At 40.2% G+C, this 20,775-nt stretch overlaps 1 protein-coding gene across 21 annotated transcripts in view; it reads left to right on the top strand.

Annotated features, from left to right (window-relative positions):
* nrxn1a (neurexin 1a) overlaps positions 1 to 14,863 on the top strand; it is a 56,954-nt gene extending 42,091 nt beyond the window's left edge. For 12 of the 21 annotated variants that reach the window (XM_058621858.1, XM_058621844.1, XM_058621855.1 and 9 more), the window contains 7 exons: positions 930 to 1,049; positions 1,767 to 1,948; positions 3,635 to 3,806; positions 4,734 to 4,823; positions 5,877 to 6,187; positions 11,421 to 11,499; positions 12,177 to 14,863. In XM_058621858.1, coding sequence (XP_058477841.1) covers positions 930 to 1,049; positions 1,767 to 1,948; positions 3,635 to 3,806; positions 4,734 to 4,823; positions 5,877 to 6,187; positions 11,421 to 11,499; positions 12,177 to 12,472 — 1,250 coding nt within the window. In that variant the 3' untranslated portion in view covers positions 12,473 to 14,863. The remainder of the gene's footprint in view (positions 1 to 929; positions 1,050 to 1,766; positions 1,949 to 3,634; positions 3,807 to 4,733; positions 4,824 to 5,876; positions 6,188 to 11,420; positions 11,500 to 12,176) is intronic. The other 9 variants (XM_058621854.1, XM_058621860.1, XM_058621853.1 and 6 more) reach the window with 1 other exon arrangement.
* The last annotated feature ends 5,912 nt before the right edge of the window (positions 14,864 to 20,775 follow it).

The raw sequence follows: 20,775 nt of genomic DNA, 5'->3' as shown, positions 1-20,775 counted from the left end.
TTGGCTGACAAAAGTTACATTGATGAAAGCTGACTTGCAAGGTATATCGCTTTGTGTGAGCATTTGAGACACGTGTGCAAGTGCACGTGAGGGCGTGTGTGTGCGTACATATGTGCGTGTACTAGAACTATCCAGTGGTGTCCAGTGTTGTGTGGATCCCAGTGATCCAGAGTTAAAGGTCAGAGGTGACCCGTCCTTTCCTGGCACCATATTGATTTCATCACAGTAGAAATGTCACCACTGCTTGACTTGAGTTGACCACAGCTCCACCACCCGGGTTGCCTAGCAGCATGCTGTCTAACCCCTCCTACTGACTCCCAACCTAACCAAACTTCAATACTCTTATTTGTGACTCACTTCCCACCCTCTCCTCCATACCTTGGGTTAAGAGTGCACCGAATGAGAACGTAGTTAAGCACTTTGATGTTCTCGCTCTGTGTGTTTTTAGCACGAGGCAGGAAAAGAACAGTGACAAACTGCTGAAGAAAAGAGTATTGAGACGAGGGCTTTTAAACATAACTGCCCTCTTATGTTTAACTCCTCCTTCTGACCTTGCCCCACTCATCTAGCATCACCACCTGCATGCAGTCAAAATATGCCTTTTTTCACTAAGTAGTACAGATTCCGGCTTAAGTTTATATGGAAAATCAGTCATAGCAGTATCCTCAATACAGATAGAGCTAACGAATAGGAGCCTATATCCACATAAAGCCACTCTCTTGATGATTCTACTAATACTACTAATCAAAACACCTGTGCAGCACCACAGGAAATGACAAAATGTTTCATGGAAATACTGTCTAATAAATAAGTACTGTAAAAACATACTATTGTGAAAATATTGGGCTCCAGACAAATTTTAAAAAGTTTGGTTGTTTATCTTCTCCTAACTTGTGCACCCTCCAACCCCACCGGAACTCTCACTGTAGGTCCAAGCACCACCTGTCAGGAAGACTCGTGCTCAAATCAGGGAGTCTGTCTGCAGCAGTGGGAGGGCTTCACCTGCGACTGCAGCATGACTTCATATGCTGGGCCACTATGCAATGATGGTGAGTGTGCATTTCATGGTACGCCTCAGTCCATGACGGTTTGTTTTTCATTATGTGGATAGCAGAAAGTACTGCAGAGGCATTGTCATATTTGGGAAACAATAAAGTATAACTTTCTATTGTAACAGTATTTAACAGTACATATGAATTAAATGAATTTCCTTTGACCTGTCCTACAGAAAACACTCGGACTTTAACACTTCTAAACAACTGATGCACTCAGTTTCAGTCACTGTACTGAAGCATCTTTGTCTGCATTGTATCAGAGCCACCACGTGAGGGCACTGTCAACTGTTGATTCTCAAGTGGCACAAAAATACTACAGTACCTGTTTAATGTCTAGTCCCACTGTTCTATTCTGGTCTGTCTCTCTGCCTCTCTCTCATTAATCATTTAATCTTGATTTAGACAATAAATGATCCTTATCAGCCTTACATGCAGGAGACATGCTGGAGACATGCTGGTTGCGTAGTCGCCTTATGAGTCAAATATTTCTGTGAGTCAGTTATTACAAGTGATTTGGGAAATATTTTTTTGAGAGTGTAGGAGGAATGAGCACGAAGTGGGGGACCAGTCATCTATGACATTTTAGAGTAATTTTTTCAGCATGTCCTTTAAACCACTGAACTGTTATCAGGAGGACTACTATAAAAATAGCACTTTATAACATAATGACGTGCTTGCTGTTATACTTTGTTTATCTGTGTGGTGGACCAGCTGGGACCACCTATATCTTTGGGCGTGATGGCGGCATGGTGGTCTACACATGGCCCCCTAACGAACGTCCCAGTACCAGGGCGGACAGGCTTGCCCTCGGTTTCAGCACCCAACAGAAACACGCCATTCTGCTCAGGGTGGACAGCGCCTCTGGCCTGGGAGACTACCTTCAGCTGCAGATAGTAAGCACACACAAATTCACTTCTGCAATTCATCTACCAACTGAATGTGTTAAACGTATTCATTTATTTAACCAGAGAGTATCTTCAGATACTTATGGTGTGTTGCCATAGCTATTCTTGTGATCAGGGCATTCTGAAGTTCTCTAAAATACACGTCCACACACAGACTTGTACTCATACCATATGTTCCAACTATGGCTAATGCTTCAAAGGCAATCTGTGAACAATATGATGAGTTTATATCATGCCATTCATATGTTCTTGTGTGAGCTTGAGTGACATTCTGCTGCGTCCTTTCCCGCTCCAGGCTTAAGTTGTCAAGTACCATAAGTTGCAACTAATTGGGCTAACCTTCTTTTTTGTAACAACATTCATCTGCAGCTGCCCCCAGCTGCAACATTATGGCACTGTTTTGTTTCTCTGCTACAGCTGCTGGTGAAACAGTACCAGCTGGGAATACAGCGTACTTGCAAAATATTCAAAACCTTTAACTTTTATCAGTTTTAAGTTCCACCCTGATAGTAGAATAAAGAAAAACACATTCTTGCAATTAGATTAAAAATGAAATATCACATTGACGTCAGTATTCTGACCATTCTATGATACCATGATACCTGAAATTCAGCTGATGTAAGGTCACTATCTCTGAATAATGTGTATTTACATTGATCTGAGCCTGCCTGTGGTAAATTCACTTTAGAAAACCTATTTCTATTGATGTCCTCACTGTTAGACATGCATAGGAGAGCAAAACCTACAAATCTACAAATGAAGATAAAAGAATTGCCTGTTGGGCTCGGAGACAGGATTGTGTCAAGGCACAGACTTGCAGAATGCTAATAAAATCTGTAGAAGAGTCTCAGGAGTATAGTGGCCTCCATAATTCTAAATATAGGAAGTGTGTCGTCCAAGTCTGAGACACAGATAGCAATAGAAAGAAGGCAATAAGTACTATTGAACATAGTTGGATAATCTGTGTACTAGGTGTGAAAATGGCGAATGAAAGTTTGCAAATAATTAGAGCACCTGGCCTTCCTTTCAGCCAAACCCATTATTTTAATGAATTGGAAATCAAAGTTAAGTTTGAGTTGGCCACAAAACCAGCCTGAGCAGTCAGGGGAGAAGGACCTTTGGTGATGATGGTGACTCTGGCTAAGCTCCAGAGTTCTTATCTGGAGACAAGAGAAATGACCAGAGGGTGTCATGTCTGCATTCTTTCAAATATGATTTGAAAAGGGATTTCAGTTTCGGTCAGTCCTTGGGGTGTCCTCAACTATGCCACAGAATCCAAAACATTTCATATAAACACATCTAAAGACTTGTCAATTTGACCTTTTTTAAAGAAATCAGAAAAACCCTTTTATCACTATATATTTAAGGGATATTTTTGATTGTATATTAATTAGGGAAAAATGTCTTCTATATAAGGCTGCATCATAACAACATTTGAAAAAAGTGAAGGATAAATTAAATAAATAAAAAATGATAATGATAATCAAATAAGTATTATTACTTTTAAAGTGGAAACTTGAGAAATGTTACCACAACAACACACGCACTGACACGGAAACACACACTGTCAAGCATATATTGAAATAAAGTTAGGCCTGACGACATAAAAGAAAGTATGCTTATTTAACACAAATGCATTCTTCATGAGGCATTTTTTATATCTGCCCCACTCAGGACAAGGGAAACATTAGAGTAGTGTTTAACGTTGGCACCGACGATATCAACATCGAGGAGAGCTCCAAGTTTGTCAACGATGGGAAGTACCACATAATTCGCTTCACCCGCAGTGGAGGCAATGCAACCCTCCAACTCGACGACCTACCAGTCATAGAGCGATATCCCTCAGGTATGCCCTGCCCTCCCCACATAATCCCCACCCACTGACCCACTAAAGCACTGCCTGTCCTGGGGCAGAGTTGACTTCACTTTACCTTCAATCAACCCACCTCCTGAATGATGATCGTTGTTTCTATCAATGTTTATATTCAAATACTGAAGTTAAGAAATATAATTGCAGCTTTGTGTTATGTTACTGTGTTTGAAATGAACCATGTATGACCTGATATGAAACATGACATTTTAAACCATAAAAAGAGACAGTTATTACAATAGCTTGTATACTAGCCAGCTATGTTATGTTATAGGCCTGTTAAATAGTGTTAAAGGTAATTTATGAAAATATTCAATTCAGGTGTCAGTTGTTTTTCTCACCATAAAAGAAAAATAATAACAGTTGGTGCATTTTGGACAAACAATAATTTAAAAACATGTCATATTTTGATGATAAATTGTTTAACTAGAGAGAAAAATAATAAGTAAAAGAAAAAAAGTGTATTATGTTGAGCATAGTCTTTGTTTCATATTTGTTCATTTTCATATTTAAAGTGGTAATCTTAGTTAGCCTTTAACACAATGAGGTGCAGGCTTTAGGTAGCGGATAGTTAAAATGCTAAATGTTAGCTGTTATGAGGTGTGTGTGAGGACAGAGACAGTATGTGGCAGCTGTAACATTATTTCCCTGTGCTCTTGCAGATGTTAACCCCTGAAATGTCTCTTTAAATTAAACCCAATGAACAGAGAGTAAGAGTCCGCTCAATGGAACCATAGTGAATTCAGCTCTTCTCTTAGCACACCAAGCCTACCTTACCCGCAGTGACATGCTAATAATGAGCAGACCATTACTTTCTTTTCATTGCTGTTCTTTTTGTATCCAGCTCCTGTACCACGTTTGGATGTGCGTAATTACTACTGTGTTCTCATCTCTAAATTAAAGGCAACATTGATAACGAGCGCCTGGCCATCGCCAGACAGCGAATCCCCTATCGGCTCGGTCGAGTAGTTGACGATTGGCTACTCGACAAAGGTAAAAACCCTGATTAAAATTCCTTAAAACTTTCAGCTTAAAAATACAATTTGAAGACAGTTGAATATATTATATTGTGCACCATCAACTAACATCTAAAAATCTAAATCCATAACTAAGTATTTAAAAGTTGGGCAGCTATAGTGTGTAATAATGTGTAAACTGTAGTGCCTGTGAACGTATCTTGTTAGTGTGTATCTGATAATATCAGGTTAAAGGGACGATGGAGAGATTTAAATGTGAATAAATCAGAAAATAGAAAAGTACTGATAAAAGATGCTTTATTAAGACTGGTAAATAATTGTGTTTATTATCGAATTGTAAACAATAAAGCATTTACTAAAGATTATATGATGAAAAACATGTTTGTAATCAAATTAAAGTATTGAGAAATGTAAGAATTATGTAAATTTGAAATGACTAATAGAGAAATGCTTTTTTGAAAAAAGAAAAATGTAAACGTTTTCCACCTAAACTTCAGCAGAGCTTAAATTAGCCTCTAGTCCCTTTAACAGTGAGCAGTGCTAGAGCTTATAACCTGTGCATGCTTCATAGGGCTGTTACAACAATTCTCTAGATCTCTCTCTCTGCCTGTCTGTTGCTCCTTCAAATACAGTGCAGTACAGCCATCACCATAGCAACCATCTGCCAGCCCCATCTTCTCAGGGCCCTCTGACTCCTCTCATCTGCTGCCTCTTCCTCCTCCTGTTCTTTGCCTTTTCATCCTCCTCCTCAACTTCTCAGTCTTCCTCTCCCCTCCTCTTCTCTGTTTTCTGCTCTCACTCTTTTTTTCCAAGCCTCAAACCTTCTCACAGTTTTTCATGGCTTCGATTTGCTCTGCCATGCTTTATCTATCCCATCCTCTTACCATGCCTTGGGGGTGGTGAATTGTGTAACACTCAAACACTCTTGTGTGTATGTATGCATGTATGTGACCACTGGTATGTATGTGTGTGTGACTGGATATGCGTGCGTCTGTCTACCTTTCCTCCTGGTGTGTATGTGTGTCTTTGGCGCGTGTGTGTGTGTGTGTGTGTGTATGCATGCATATAGGTCGCCAGCTGACAATCTTCAACAGCCAGACGACGGTGCGTGTTGGTGGAGGCGAGCGTGGGACAGGCATGTTCCAGGGGCAGCTGTCTGGCCTCTACTACAATGGCCTCCGAATCCTCAACATGGCAGCCGAGGGGCATCCGCACATTAGAGTGGAGGGCAGCGCACGGTTGGTCGGTGACATGCCGTCCTCCTCCATCACCCCACAGTCCAGTGCTGCAGCTGGAGGCAACCGCTCTGACTCGGCCCCCGCTATAAGCGACATCACTACCACCACAGCCACCAACCGGAAGCAGGGTGCCACACAGCAGGTCAGAGCATAATTATTATCATTGGGAATATGTGGCCATAATGAGATCAACTAATGTAATTTTTCATTTAAATTAACATACTATGTATGTATTATATCCAGCACTGCCATCATCATTCCGTATAACAACGGATTATTTAAAATGTGTTAATTTGCTTTGATAAATTCCTTTCAAGTTTGGTAAAAGGATTAGCAACCACATAGCCCATAAAAAATCAAGCTAATATCTGATATTTCGCACACACACACACACACACACACACACACACAAACACACACACACACACACACACACAAATGCACTAACTTGACATAATACAGTACCACATTAAGCAATACATTATTCTAAGATCCGAGTCAGTGGATTGTGGTTTAAAATCAAAAGAAATTCCCCAGGCATTTTAATCTTAGTAGCAAAATTAGAGATTATGTGTACCACAGGTCACCAGACATTGAATACAGACAAGTATTTCATGCCCCTATGCAACCAGAATATCCTAATATCAAAGTTTCTGACCTCAATTTAGAGGAATTCAATGAGAATGAACTGGAAATAAATGGAGATAATTGAAAGAATCTGAGTCATATGCCAACCTAAATATAAACACATAAACCCTTTGCAATATGCTGCTGCATATCTGTGGCATTCTTCACATATGTCTTTACACAATATTTACACATAAATAAAGACTTTCTATCAATTTAAGCTGGTGTGAAACACCTGGATGGTGTACGTAGCATTTTTCGTTAAATAAGATGACAAAAAAATGCAGATATGTAGGTAGTTAGCTGAACTATTGGACATTATTTTTTTTTACTCTCTTTTTTACTTTCAAATTTCCAGTTTATTCCTATTAATTTCCATTAATTCACATTATTTTCATGAAAGGTTTCCAACTTTGAAAATTCCAGGAAATTTTGCAACCCTAGTTATCAGTAGAAAGCTCATCTTTTCACATCCACATGAAAGGATTAGATGGCAAATTCTCAACTAATTGGTCTCTACACTCTAAACTACAGGAGGAGAAATGCTTGGGTTAATGAAGACTGTAATAGTTTTTCCCATAATCCACATCTAGTACTGTTGCAAATGGGACTACAATACAAACAAATAACTGTTATTGAGGAATATTTGAAGCAGATGTTACCGCAGAGTCTATGCTATTGTCAGAGGGATACATCTATTTTGCTCTACTATTTAGATCACTACTGAGATATTGTGAGGTTCTTTGTGGGTGTATGTGTATTCTGCAGTTCTTCTACATTATAAAACTGTCTGCCTGCCGCACTGAGGGCATTTTTTTTTTACTCTCATTGATACAAGTTGCCATGGAGATAGTAAGCCCCACTACCCGCTGCTTGCTTTCTCTCTCCCATCCAGACTCCCATAGAGAATAGCTCCTCTGGGCATAAACCGCCAGCTGTTTCAGACATAAATAATAGAGTGTAGAAAGCTGTGAGCTAAGCCTCAGGCATCAATAATGGATATGAGAGCTTGATGGATGGCACTGCAGAGTGGCAGTGTTGTCACAGGGGCTTATTTTCACACCGATCTCTACCTGTTTATGTTTACTTCATGCTTTAAACCACCCATTTCAGCTCTTATGATATAATGATGTCAGTGCATCTGGGGTGCGAGTTATACACTGGAGTCAGTATCACTGTATGAGAACTAGGTCAGAGCCACTTGATGCTCAACATGCTGCAGTGTGAGTGTTTGCCCATTGCTGTGAGCAGAATCACTCCTGCTGGCCCCCAAACTCCCTGTGTTTCCCTTGGTTAAGAAGAATTCACAGCTTCTCCATAGAGGGTGCCTAGTGTTGCCTAGCAACTAACCTGGCCTTAACCAGTGCACACATACAATGTTGAGCTGAACACAGTATGTACGCACACACGCACACACGCACACACACACACACACACACACTCATACCTACATATACACTCGAGCGCTCAGGTGCATTGAGGAAAAATAGGCTCGAATTGCAGAACATTGCATCAGAAGAGGGGAGCTGCAATGTCTTCCAAAGGTGCTAGGGGTCCGGGCAATTTATTGATTTCATGCACACACCCCAGGTCCGTGCGTATGTGGAAGTGGATCGGCCTAAGTTGCCTCATGGGTTTACTGCTACCATCCGGACTTTGTGCAGTAAGAGTGTGTTATGTGCCTCCTTCTGGAGTCCACAGTTTATTGATTTTTTTCCTTTCTATTGTGCACATGTGCGTGCGTGCGTGTTAAAAAGTGGATTAATAATGCATGACAGCCGAGCACAAGTGAGGCACAGAGAGGGAGAGATTGTGTGAGAGTGAGTGGTGAATGTTTATGCTGAAGGCTGCACTGAGTCACAGAGCTTAAGTTTGAGTTAGATGTTTGGTTCCCGATTTGTGTGAGTGTGTTCATGTGTATGTATGTACCTGTTTGGTGGGAAGGCCGTTGGAAGAAACCTGAGGCTCACAGCAGCAGCTGATTGGCTATCTGGAACCAGCTGACCAGACACTTCCCCAAGCCCTCAGAACACCTATCACTCATTCGCTCCAATACTCCTCCTCTTTCTTTCTTGCCACCTTTGTTCTCCATTTCTTTCACATCTTTTTATCTTTGTTGCTTTTTCCTTTTCTATCCATCTTCTGGAGATGCTTACTTCCTCCCTCCTCCCTTGCTCACTTCTGTTTTCCTCTGCTTTGCACTCTCTCTTTTATCTTTTTCCATATTTACTCATCACGCCCCCCCTCCCTCCTTATCAGCCCCTCCCTCTTGCTCTCTCTCCGGTTGAGCTCCAGTGATAGGCTGTTAATGCAGGCAGTGTGTGAGTCTATCTCACCATCTGCAGTAGTGGAGCTAGATTCTATCCTCCCTCGTCAGGATCTCTTCATCAGCCTGCCAACTTCAGCCTGACTTGGTGTTTGCTTCCGTGTCTGAGCAGATTAGCAGAACATAGAAACAGAACAATGGAGCATGTTTGGCTACTATAGAGCTACGGAGTCTACCTGTGTGTGTGATTTCCAGTTGTGAAAGTAGCAGACAAGCTGTTGAATCTTCAGCAAGTGTGTGAAGACATAGTGCAGCCACTATGTGTGAACTAGGCAGTCAGGGAGGCATTGACGGTCGTTGGCACTGTTCGGCTGCTCAGGTAGAGAATTTGATATTTCAGCATGCAGATATCCTCCTCATGCTCTCTCTCTCTTCCTCTGTCCTCTCTCCTGTATCCAGTTCACCCCTCCTTTTGTTGTGCATCAGTATCAGCATGCTCCATTGATAGACTCAAAGATGGGGACAAAGAGAGCGTGAAAGAAGGAGGGAGCGACGGAGGGGGTGGAGTTTTTTTGGCCATGCATCTCCCTAGCGCATCTGCTATACACTTCTGTGGCTTATTGATGTTATTGAAGTTGCCTTCAGCATGCCTATAGTTGTCCTCATGTTCATTGTCTCCCATGCGATAGGTGGATCAATAGCACAATTGACGCCTTTCTGTTTGAATGGGGCAGTCAGCTGATAGGGTGATGTCACAGAACATCGGAGGGGTCTTGATAAATTGACTTGTCTGCTTCTGTTGTAGCATGAATCAGGATTCAAAACAGGTGTCCAGAGAGGGCACACAGGTGTCTTTGGATCAATAATCAAGCGCGGAGGCTTGACAGTGATTGTTGACAAATGTCGGGGGTTATGCATTTCCTACTGGCTGATTGGTTCTTTTGCTATTTGGATCCTGGCAAAGGCACAGAGTTTTATTGACTGGCTGGATTCCAAAGGCTAAGCTCACCCTAGCAGCATTTGACAGCCCAGTGGGCAGAACTGATTGAAAAGGCAGTGGAGGAAAGAAGCAGAGTCAAGCATCAATAACCTAATATATGTTTCAGGCCAAACTAAACCACAGAAGACTTGCCAGAACCAGAACCACACATGCAAAGCCACCATGGTAATTTTTCAGATGAATTAACTCAATGATAACTGCTCTAGCCTTATGCAATGTGTTCTGACAGAGACAACAAGGCAAATATATAGACGGAGCAACGACAAAGAGGCAACTTAGTGAATTTCTGGTTGAAATACTGCCTGTAGGTTTCAGCTAAGACATAACCAACCATTTTGGACTTTGATTTGGTGCAGATTATGTTCCGGTCTGATTGTAATCTGCCTGTAAAGCTCATCTCTCTCATTGCTCTGCTTCTCTCTCCCCTCTCCTTTATTCTGTGGGTTATTAACATCTACTGCAATGCATCACAATCCAACTTTAATTTAGTGCTGGCCCTGAGCGCTCATTGTGGTTTAAAAAAAAAAAAAATCACACTAACACACACAATCATATCTCTCATGCCAAAGCATCAAGGCGGGCAATGTTTTAACAGTAGTTCATGAATATGCGGAGCACGTTAACATGGTGTTAAGTAAAGACCACAAAATTCTGAAGTCTCCCCTCTTTCTCTTCTTTTTGCTCGTCCTCCCCAAATGCCTGCTTTACAGATTCATTTTATCCATCTTTTACCTCCTCTCTCTCCCCCCCCTTTACACATAGTCAAGAATGGCAAATCAATGCACAGGTCCCTATAGTGGGAGCTCGCTCCTTTTTTTATTCCCTATCATTTTAAAAAGCCTGAACTTAAGAGTTGCCATGGCAACAGTAGGAGCAGGGATGAGACGAGAATAAGGGGGGGCTTTTCCATGGAGAGGGATCAACACACAGAGACGGTGCGGTTGTTAAGGTACTAGATGGTTGTTGTAGATTAGACACTGGTTATAGTGAGTAATTGATGAGGTGATCAAGGTGAATTAAATGCATTGAATTATTAATTCCCTTTTTAGTTTTACACTGTACATGATCCAACACATACTGAATGCATGCTCCATATCAGATGAAGCTAAAACAGGAAAGCTAGAACAGATGAAAGATAGAGAGGCCGAAGAAGATATAAGAGAGGGAAGGTTTAGAGAGCACACGATAACTGGTTGTCCCTATGTGGCTTTAAAAAAAGATTCATTACTTTTCTCATCCCTGTTCATTTCTTCTTCTCTACTGGGTGCATGGTAGATTTGGTCGTGTGCCATTGCTGGGGGGCCATAACAGTAAAAAGTGTTTATGGCAAACTGAGAAACGAGTGGGTGATGGTTTGGGGCTGTGTGTTCACACATGTAAAAACTAAACAGAGGGTGTGTGGAGAATATATGTGTATAAATATATACAGTATGTCCGTGTACCATATGTCCCTAATTTTGGCGGATTTGCCCTTTTCCACAGTTGCCAGACGACCTGCTGGTGGCTTCGGCCGAGTGTCCCACCGATGATGAAGATATCGATCCCTGTGACCCCAGTTCAGGCAAGTACTATCCACATATACCCACATATCACACCATCTTTTGGACATATCTTCCATACCAACTGTCACTCTAGTTTTTCCGGCTTCTGTTTTGTACCTCCTTACAATACATTTTTTTTTTTTTTTACTTCCTCCTGGGGTTTGCCTGCATGTTTTCTCTGATACTCTTTGTACTCCTTTTTTTTTACTTTGCCACCATAGCCTCTCTTCACCTTCCCCACATCCCTTGTTATTCAGCTTTTATTTTTATATGAGGTTCCTTTTTCCTTTTCCTCTTGTAACCCAAATAATTCATATGCACATTTTGTCAACAAACATTTAATCTTGTGTAACAAATCACTGTGCCAGAGTCCTCACTGTTTGTGTATGTAATAAAGTGTCAAATGTGTGTAATAAAAAATGATATAAAGTTCAGCTCTGCTCCAGCCCTCCTCTCAACACGCTGTAATGTAATCTGTTGACACATTATGTGATAATATGGAAACAGCTTTGGCTTAAAGCTGCAGCTCTCCCTTTCCAGCATGTAGCATTATGCAAATGTTAAATAATTCATCATTATGATGCATTGTGTCTTTTTGCTCCAGTTCTCCACCCACCACCTTCATGTGTAATTCATAATAGTAATGTATGCCATGAATTGTAATGCAACATTACATGCCTCCCTTTTTGCCTTATAGCCCACCCCCCTGTGCACGAGGTGTTCCCAGGTCCATCAGAAGTGGTACGAGAGAGCAGCAGCACCACCGGCATGGTGGTGGGCATCGTGGCAGCTGCCGCCCTCTGCATCCTCATCCTCCTCTACGCCATGTACAAGTATCGCAACCGCGATGAAGGCTCCTACCACGTGGACGAGAGCCGCAACTACATCAGCAATTCTGCAACACAGCCCAACGGCAGCACCAAGGACAAGCCACTGGGCATTGCCAAGATCTCCAAGAACAAGAAGAACAAAGACAAGGAGTACTACGTCTGAGGCAGAAGATGTCTAACACACAGAAATATACGCATACACCTTTATATATAACGGTATATGTACATAAATAGATATATTCTCAAAAAAAATAACATACATGCACACGGACATAGACATACTGATGTTAATGTTTACTCTTCAATAATCATACCTGCACACATGCTGGCAAGCACAAACATTTACACATTGAAGCACAAACACACTAACAATGAAGCACATACACACACACACACACACACACACACACACACACACACACACACACACAAGCCCAAGGGCATGGACCCTAATTGTACAGTATTTACCAATGAGCAGAGCCTCTAAGAGAGGTGTGTTTTATGAACATAACCACCATTCCAAATGATTTAGAAAGCAACTCTCAGTTAAGAACCATTTTGCGGCCAGCCAGATAAAAAAAGACAAATCACTCCCTGCCCCAGCAGGACCTCTCCAGTTGGACTCAGAGAGGTCAAGGAAGATTTTAATTGAAGCAAATGGCAGACTGAGTGTGTACGAGAACAAAGGTGATATAAAAGCACCAAGACAAGGACAAAGTTTCTCTTCCAAGTTTCTTGGCCTTCCTTCTTGTTAACAGATGGGACACAATGAAGCACTGAGGATGCTAAAAAAAAAAAAAAAACAAGCACACCAATGGTCCAAGTCTAATCCCAAGCACCAGGACAGGAAATCAGGGTGTAGCCAAAGGGGCAATGAATTACAAGTGAAAAGGCAGAGGCAGGGCTGATGCCATTACTATAATGGATGGGCTGTGTGTTACGGTGCAGAGCTGATGTTTTATGGCGGCCTGTAAATCACAAAGGTGGAATCAGTGGAAAACAGATATTTTCCTGGACAGGATACTTGAGACTTCAGATGCTACCTACAGACACCAGTCATGCATGACTGTAGTGTCACACACACACACACACACACACACACATATAACAAATGCACACATTCTAAAATATAATCTACGTGTGCAGACAAATCTGCAATGCTAAAGATCCACCATTCCTTCATGACTGATTCTGAAGACTATACAAGAAGAAAATGGTGAAAATGACAAAGACCATTATGATTATTGTCATGGAAATGATATCGATGAATATGAAGAACATTTTGGGGAAGGGGGGGGTCTAACTGCACGTGAACTATCTTACTCCGTGTGATTTATACAGCGTCGAAACTCCAGAGGTTACACTATGAAGCACCACCATCATAAACTTACCACCTCAGCTTGAAGTATTTTTAAACACACACCTCAAATGGTTTTCAGTGTGTGGGATTCCACAATGATTAAATCCCTCAACCAATTTTCAGTTTAAATCTTCATTGACAAAGTGTGACCATTTTGCGTGTGCTGCATGCCTGAGTCTCTGAGCTGTGCTGTGGAGTGGCGGCGTGTCTCACTAAGTCCAGAGGTGGTAGGTTTGTTTGTTGGAGGAGGGGGAAGAGAGGGATGGTGTTGCGGGTTGCGATGTCACTCCAGTGCAACACCTGGATGCATGCACCCGCCACAGCCCATGCCCTGTTTTCTGGCTCACACCCACAATACCTGCTCTAACAAACCAACTTTTTTAGCAAAAAACAGCTGAGGGAGAATGAAAAAAGTCAAAAACAAAACAAAGTAAATGTTACCACGTGTTGCTAATAGATAGAAAACCAGTTCATGATGCCATTGGCTATATGAAAATTTGAGTTGCATCAATTTCATTGGCTATTCCGTTTCTCTCTTTGCATTCTTATGTCTTTGTGCTCTTGGTTGAATAATTTACCAATAAACATGTCACAATCAATACAAGACAGACGAATGGGTTTCCAATGTGCTACAATATAATTACCTGTTTAATGTACTTTTGCAGCATCTGAGCCCTTTACAGCTCAAGAATTGTAGCCCCATGATACAAACAATACAAACAGTGCCATGACATGAACAAACCCCTCCAGTTCCTCCAAGCAATGTAACCAGTCAGATGCATGCAAAAAGGATAAGGATGAGAAAGGACATGAAAAGAGCTTTGTGTGAGATTTCAAAGTATTATGTCAAAAATAAGTGAACATATTCCCTTATTCTCTCCATCCTTAACTGGCCTTTTTGACTTCATCGTCTTCCCTTCTCCTTTTTTCCTCGTTTGGTATGTTTCACAGTCTGTCTCTTCAGCTCATCCCCGTTCAACCCTTTCTTTTCCCCTCTCTGTTGTGGAGGTGTCTCAACCAATGGGATTCTACATCTAGGTGTTCATTAACCATGTTTATTTTCTATATGTACAATTTTTCTACAGTATTTACTTTTATTTTTATTGTTACAGTTCTTTGATGAACATAAAGTGGAAATTTATTATGAAAAATAGTTTTGAAGATTAATGAGTAAATAAAATATTACCCAAGTGAGCCTGGAGTGCATTTGTGTTTTGGTTTTGCTTACATCTTCCTGCAGACAGCAGTAGTTTTGTTTATAGTACATTGCATTCTTCCTAGAGTGCAGATCAGTGTCTAGACAAAGTAATACCAACCAACAATAAGTTATTAACCTAACCTGAAGGAGTAGTTCAGCATTTCAGAGACATACTTTACTATATAACATTGTCATTGATTAAGATTAGATACAAATAACCATGAGACTCTAAATGGGCAAACATGAGATGCAAGTATCTGTCCCAACTTCCCGTACAATACATTAACTAATACCTGTAAAGCTGGTCACCTTTGTTTTCACTTAAATTTAAAACCAGTTAAATAAGTTAACATGTTATCATGAGTTAATATTTGCTGGTTGTGACCAATAAATTCCTGAAATAGTGACTGGTAGGATAATGAATTGTTTTTACCCTTCTTATAAATAGTTAATCAACCAGAACAATATAGCATGATACTTTGCACTATACTTAATTATAGCTTCAAGCTGCTTGAAAGTATTTTTCAAAACACACATTGGTTCCCATTAATTGAACAGGATTATTATTCATCTTCAATGATTGTAAACAGAATGTCTGGATTTTGGATTGCTGACCCTATTAAAAACAGTCTTGAGGTCAAGGTTATCTGCTGCAGGTTGTAGCTGAATATTTAAGATATACACTGTGTACATAACAAATATATACTGATCAAACAGCATGTAAGCATATTTTCTGAAAATTTTATATTTCATATCCCAAGTTTCTGAAACCCTTACAATTCTCCTATTCGTGATGACCTTTTAGCTTCATTAAATTAGGGAAGGTAGCAGACACCACTCTATCTAACTGGGTTAGCAGATATACATAAATACACCCTTCCGTGCACACTGAGCAGGGCTTTGAACTACGCAGTGCAGTGAACAGTACAAGTCTCTAAAGAGTTGCTGTTTGCCGGATGAAAGATCCCAGAAACTGCAGAGTTGAGTTTGTGTCCTCAGGTGAGCAGAGCTACAAGGACCTGCTATCTCAACAAACACCTTCCAAGTCTCATTATCTCATTCTCACTTATTTTTTTTGTCTCTTGCTGAACATTTTGTACCCAACATAAAACTCCATTGTAGCCACTTGCCCTTGACCACAGCCAACTAGCACAGAAACATTTGTCATGTATTTACAGGGTGAATAAGAATCATCTGCAGTGCTTGCCAGTGACTAATCACCTGCTTTCTACATATCTACTAACTAACCAATTTCATAAATCAACTGAACATCCCCTAAAGAGTCTCACATGACTTCCCATCACATGTCCCCCACCATATATATCTTTACCTAGACCTTGAAAACATAATTTAGCCCCATTTGTACCAGTTGACACTTTTTGAAGCATCTGGCCACAGTTTAAACAAGTACTGGGCACAAATAGGTTTATTTCATCTACTTCATTAATTCATCTACTACCACTTTATCCTCAACATGAGGGCAAAAGATGGGGTGTACCCTAGACAGGTTGCCAGTCCATCACAGGACCACATAGGGGCAGAGTACCATCCACTATCACACTCACACAAACTCACACCTCTTTTTGTGGGGCTCATATTATATAGGGAATGAAAATATTCATGTGTTGATGTATGTTTCTAACCTTAAACTCTGACTAATAGTTCTCCAAGTTCTCCATTAAGGTTCTCCTTTAATTATTTTTATTCATTTATTTATTTATTTTAATATACTGTCTCCATCTTTTATGCCAAAATACCATTTTGTCCATGTATTGTGAGAGGAAAATAATAACACATATCGAGAACGTTGCATCTTTCAACAGGTCAAACTTGGTGCCGATTTACATGGTTATCAGCACATACACGTACATATGTACATTTGACTAAATGCCTAAAAGTCCAGTAGATTCAGGTGTCATTATATTCTGATATTATGGCCAGCCCATGATCAAGAGGAAAGGAGTTGGGTCATGCAGAGGTCATGCACATTTACTATCACTAACTGTTTTGTATGTAATTCTAATTTCAATTGCAGAAATTTCAAGATTATATCCACATATTGTCAACACAGCAGCTATACAAAAAGACACACCTAAAAGGAAATGTTACCACATAGATATTGATCAATCTCATTGGGTAAATAAATGTATATTAATAGCACAGCAGCTACTTTGGACATACAAGGCAAATTCAGGCCACCAGGCAATGTGTCAAGACCACACAACACAAACCTTCATTCACCATCTATTCCAGAATGAGCTGAAGCTTATCAAATACAACACAACAATACCCCCATCACACACAGAGCCTTGAAAGAGTCCATATTTCCGTTTAGTGTCCTGTTCTTGGATAAGCTGCTGGCCCACTAATCCTATGACTCTGCATCGTGTCGGTTCAGCTTGGAGCCAGATCACTAGCTCAGCAGTTCCAAACAGTACCAGTAAGTATGTAATTAACCAGGGCCAGAATCAGTCTCTCGTCAAATATTAAAAGGTCAAGTGTGTAGGATTTAGGTTAAATAATTTCCATTTGGCAGAAATGGAAAAATGTATAGTGATATATTTTGGACTGTACCACAAAATGAAACTTTTATCTTTACATCAGGAGTGGGCCATCATGTTTTGAATGGACAAACTGAACACCTTTTGAATTGTATGTATGTTCTCCCATAAAAGGGAAGGGTGAGGTGAGAAATATTCAGCTGCACCATTAAACAGTTCCTTTTCAAAACAAAAGGGACATCATTTTTACTTGAGCATTTCCACTGCCAACAAGCACAAGACAAACGACCACTGAATGCTCCAACATTTCCGTTTGAGTTTAGAAGACACATCTTGCTCAACTGCTTGGCTACAACGAGCTCTGTCTGCTTGTGATATAACATTCCACAACTATTACTTTATCAAAGCGAGACAGATGTATGAATGTAGAGGTGGTGACACACAGAATAATGAACAGATGGATTGGTGTAGTGAAATAAACAGACAGTTTTATAGCATGGCAGCCATGCAAAGGGAGAGTGAGTGAGTAGGAGGCACAGCAACTACCCACAATAAAAAAAAAAAAGATTCTTACTGTTTGAAGATTTTTATGAGGATCAACCTGAAAAAAAGTTCAAACTCCAGTCTCAAGCCTCAAATGTGTTCATAATATCTCTTCTGTTATGCAGACGTGTGCTGCTCAAGTAATACTTAAAATAGCTATAATCAAATTAGATTTTTTTAAATTTATGATTAGTGTCATCTGTGTTTCAATTCTCTTTATGTTATTCAGTGATTTTTTTTAAAGGAAAGTTAATGAACCATTAAATAAGATTCCCAACATTATATTACTTTAAATACTGTTGTATAAAATGTGCTCTAAAATAGATTGATTGACCTTAGTATTTAAAAGCCATTTTTTGTAAGAAGTTGAGTAAGAAAATTGTCACTTCTCTTACCTGTTCAGAGTGAGTCTAAGGTCTTTGAGAAAACACCAGCTCAACCTGGTCCCGCAGCACGACCTGTTAATTAAAAAATAATTAAGAAAAATAAAGCAAAAGCCTCAGTACACTTCAGTATATACAGTGAGACTCGTAATATTTAACATACAAACTCATACAGTATGGACACTTACAGACTTAATACAGACATTTAAATAATGGCAGACAAATAATTATAATACATAAATAACCCAAATTATGAAAAAAACATAATCCTAAATAAATAAATAAATAAATAAATAAATCACATCAGATCAGACCAAAAAGGTATAACAAGGCATAGTAAAACCAAAACAAATGGAATGTCATGTGCGCACCTGAGCCACACGTGGTAATCAGCTGATGACTTCAGTCCTTGAATTGGCCACAGTTCCCACTTCCTGTGTGTGTTTTTGTGTTATGTTAATAACTTATATACATATTTATTTATTTGTTTTCAATGTAATACAATTTGGCATTGGGTTTTTCGGTGACAAAGGGTCACATGACCTGGAAAAAACCCCGAAAAAAATAATTATTTTAAGATAAAACTGAACAATTATGAAGTTTAGCTAAGTAGCCTAGCCTAAAGTAGCTAAGTAATTAGGCTCAGTGAAGCCACCTGTGGGTGGTTAGCGTTAGCTGACCTGAGAGTGAAGCTGATAACAACTAATGATTTAATACACACAAATCACGTTTATTTTCTTAGTGTAATTTTTCACTTGCCAAATGATATTTTACAAGCTCACACAATTATACTCTAACTACATGCCTTTTCTTGGGTGGTGTAAGTTAGTTTACCTTTACAGAATCGACTGCACTTCCTGCAATCTTCCTCAGGCGGTTGGAGTGACGGTGCGACCCCCTGGCGGCGAGAAGGTCTTACAGCCTCCAGGGGTGCGGTGTCCGGCCGCTTGTAGGATGCCACAATGTCCGGAGTGGAGTGGGGAGGACGGGCACGTTTTCTTATTCAGAAATTATTAAAATTATTCTGCCTCCATTATCCTATGTATGAAACCTGATGTTTCCTACCTCTACCCAATTATAATGGATATAGCACTGGAAGTCACAGCAACATCACGTGACACTTCTGAGGAAGATTGCAGGAAGTGCAGTCAAAACTATAAAGGTAAACCAACTTACACTAGCCAAGAAAAGCAATGTAGTTATTTACATGTTTTTGTTACAGGATTAGGGTTATTGTTTTTTTTTTTCTGTTTTGGCTTACCTACTTTTACCTAGCTTGCTGAGAGGTTCTGTCAAGTAGTATTTTGAATTTATTTGAACTTTTGTGATTTGTTTGGGACCATGTTTTTTTTAATGTTGCATTTTTGTTCAATAAAACCACACATTTTTTTGAGCATGAACTTCTGTTTCCTTAGACCAAGAAAACACTTGTTTAAATAACTCCAGTGCTGAAAAAAATGATGTAGCCTGACTACCCGTAATGTAATGTGAATAAGTAATAAAATAAGATTATATTATACAGTACACATATAAAGAATTATTGCACAGATTATAATGACAATGACTCGATGAATAATATTGTATGAATTGTAGTGCAAATCACAAGTGTCACAGTGTTCTCCAGTGTTTTTATACACAGTGCAAATGTGTGCAAAGTCAAAAAATGACATTTCACTCTCTCGACTATCTGTATGCCCCCTTTCAAAACTGAACTGTCTACATTTTATAACTTAATTGCTCTGTAACACTTGACCACACAGTTTAAATTCCATACGGTTTTTGTTTGTGTGTATTTCAGACTTCTTCACACAGTTCAAATCAAGTTGTGCTGGTTAACACCTTCTGCTCTCGTGTGGCTGGGAGTGGGGCATCCAAGTGGATAGAAACTTGGCTTGTAACCGGAGGGTTGCTGGTTAGAGTTCCCACCAGGTCAAAGGGCTGGGGTACCCCCGAGCAAGGTACCCACCCCATTGCTCCCCAGGCGCCTGGGCGCTGCTCAGTGGCAGCCCACTGCTCCTAATTCTAGGAAGGTTCCTAGTAAAGGATGGGTTGAATGCAGAGAAAGAATTTCCATAAGGGATTAATAAATCACCTAAAAGGTGATGTGATGCTCCCTATTCACATGTTTCCATACGTCTATACATGAAGGGAACATCTGTCTGTCTATCATAAAACTTGATTGTTGACTTAATAATGGCACCAGTGCTGACTTTGGTGGTGTTTGGATGAAAAATTAAAGAGATGTTGGTAGAAATTGCTATAAATGCTGCTTCTGCTCCATTTCACACAGCATGCAAACTGCCCATGCTGACAACACATGGATTACATCTTTGATGAAGGTTATCCCTTCTTACATCAGCTTTCACCTCCTACATTTGATGATGATGATGCCCCTGTTCCCAAAAGTGTCTGTGTGGGTGATCATCAGGTAAAGTCACTAGGAAGTTGCAACACTCACACAGCAGGACCAGACAACCCTCG

The sequence above is a fragment of the Solea solea genome, chromosome 21 (genome assembly GCF_958295425.1).
Source record: "Solea solea chromosome 21, fSolSol10.1, whole genome shotgun sequence".
Lineage (NCBI taxonomy): Eukaryota > Metazoa > Chordata > Actinopteri > Pleuronectiformes > Soleidae > Solea > Solea solea.
The sequence above is the reverse complement of the archived record's forward strand: the minus strand, read 5'-3'. Positions and strand labels throughout refer to the sequence as shown.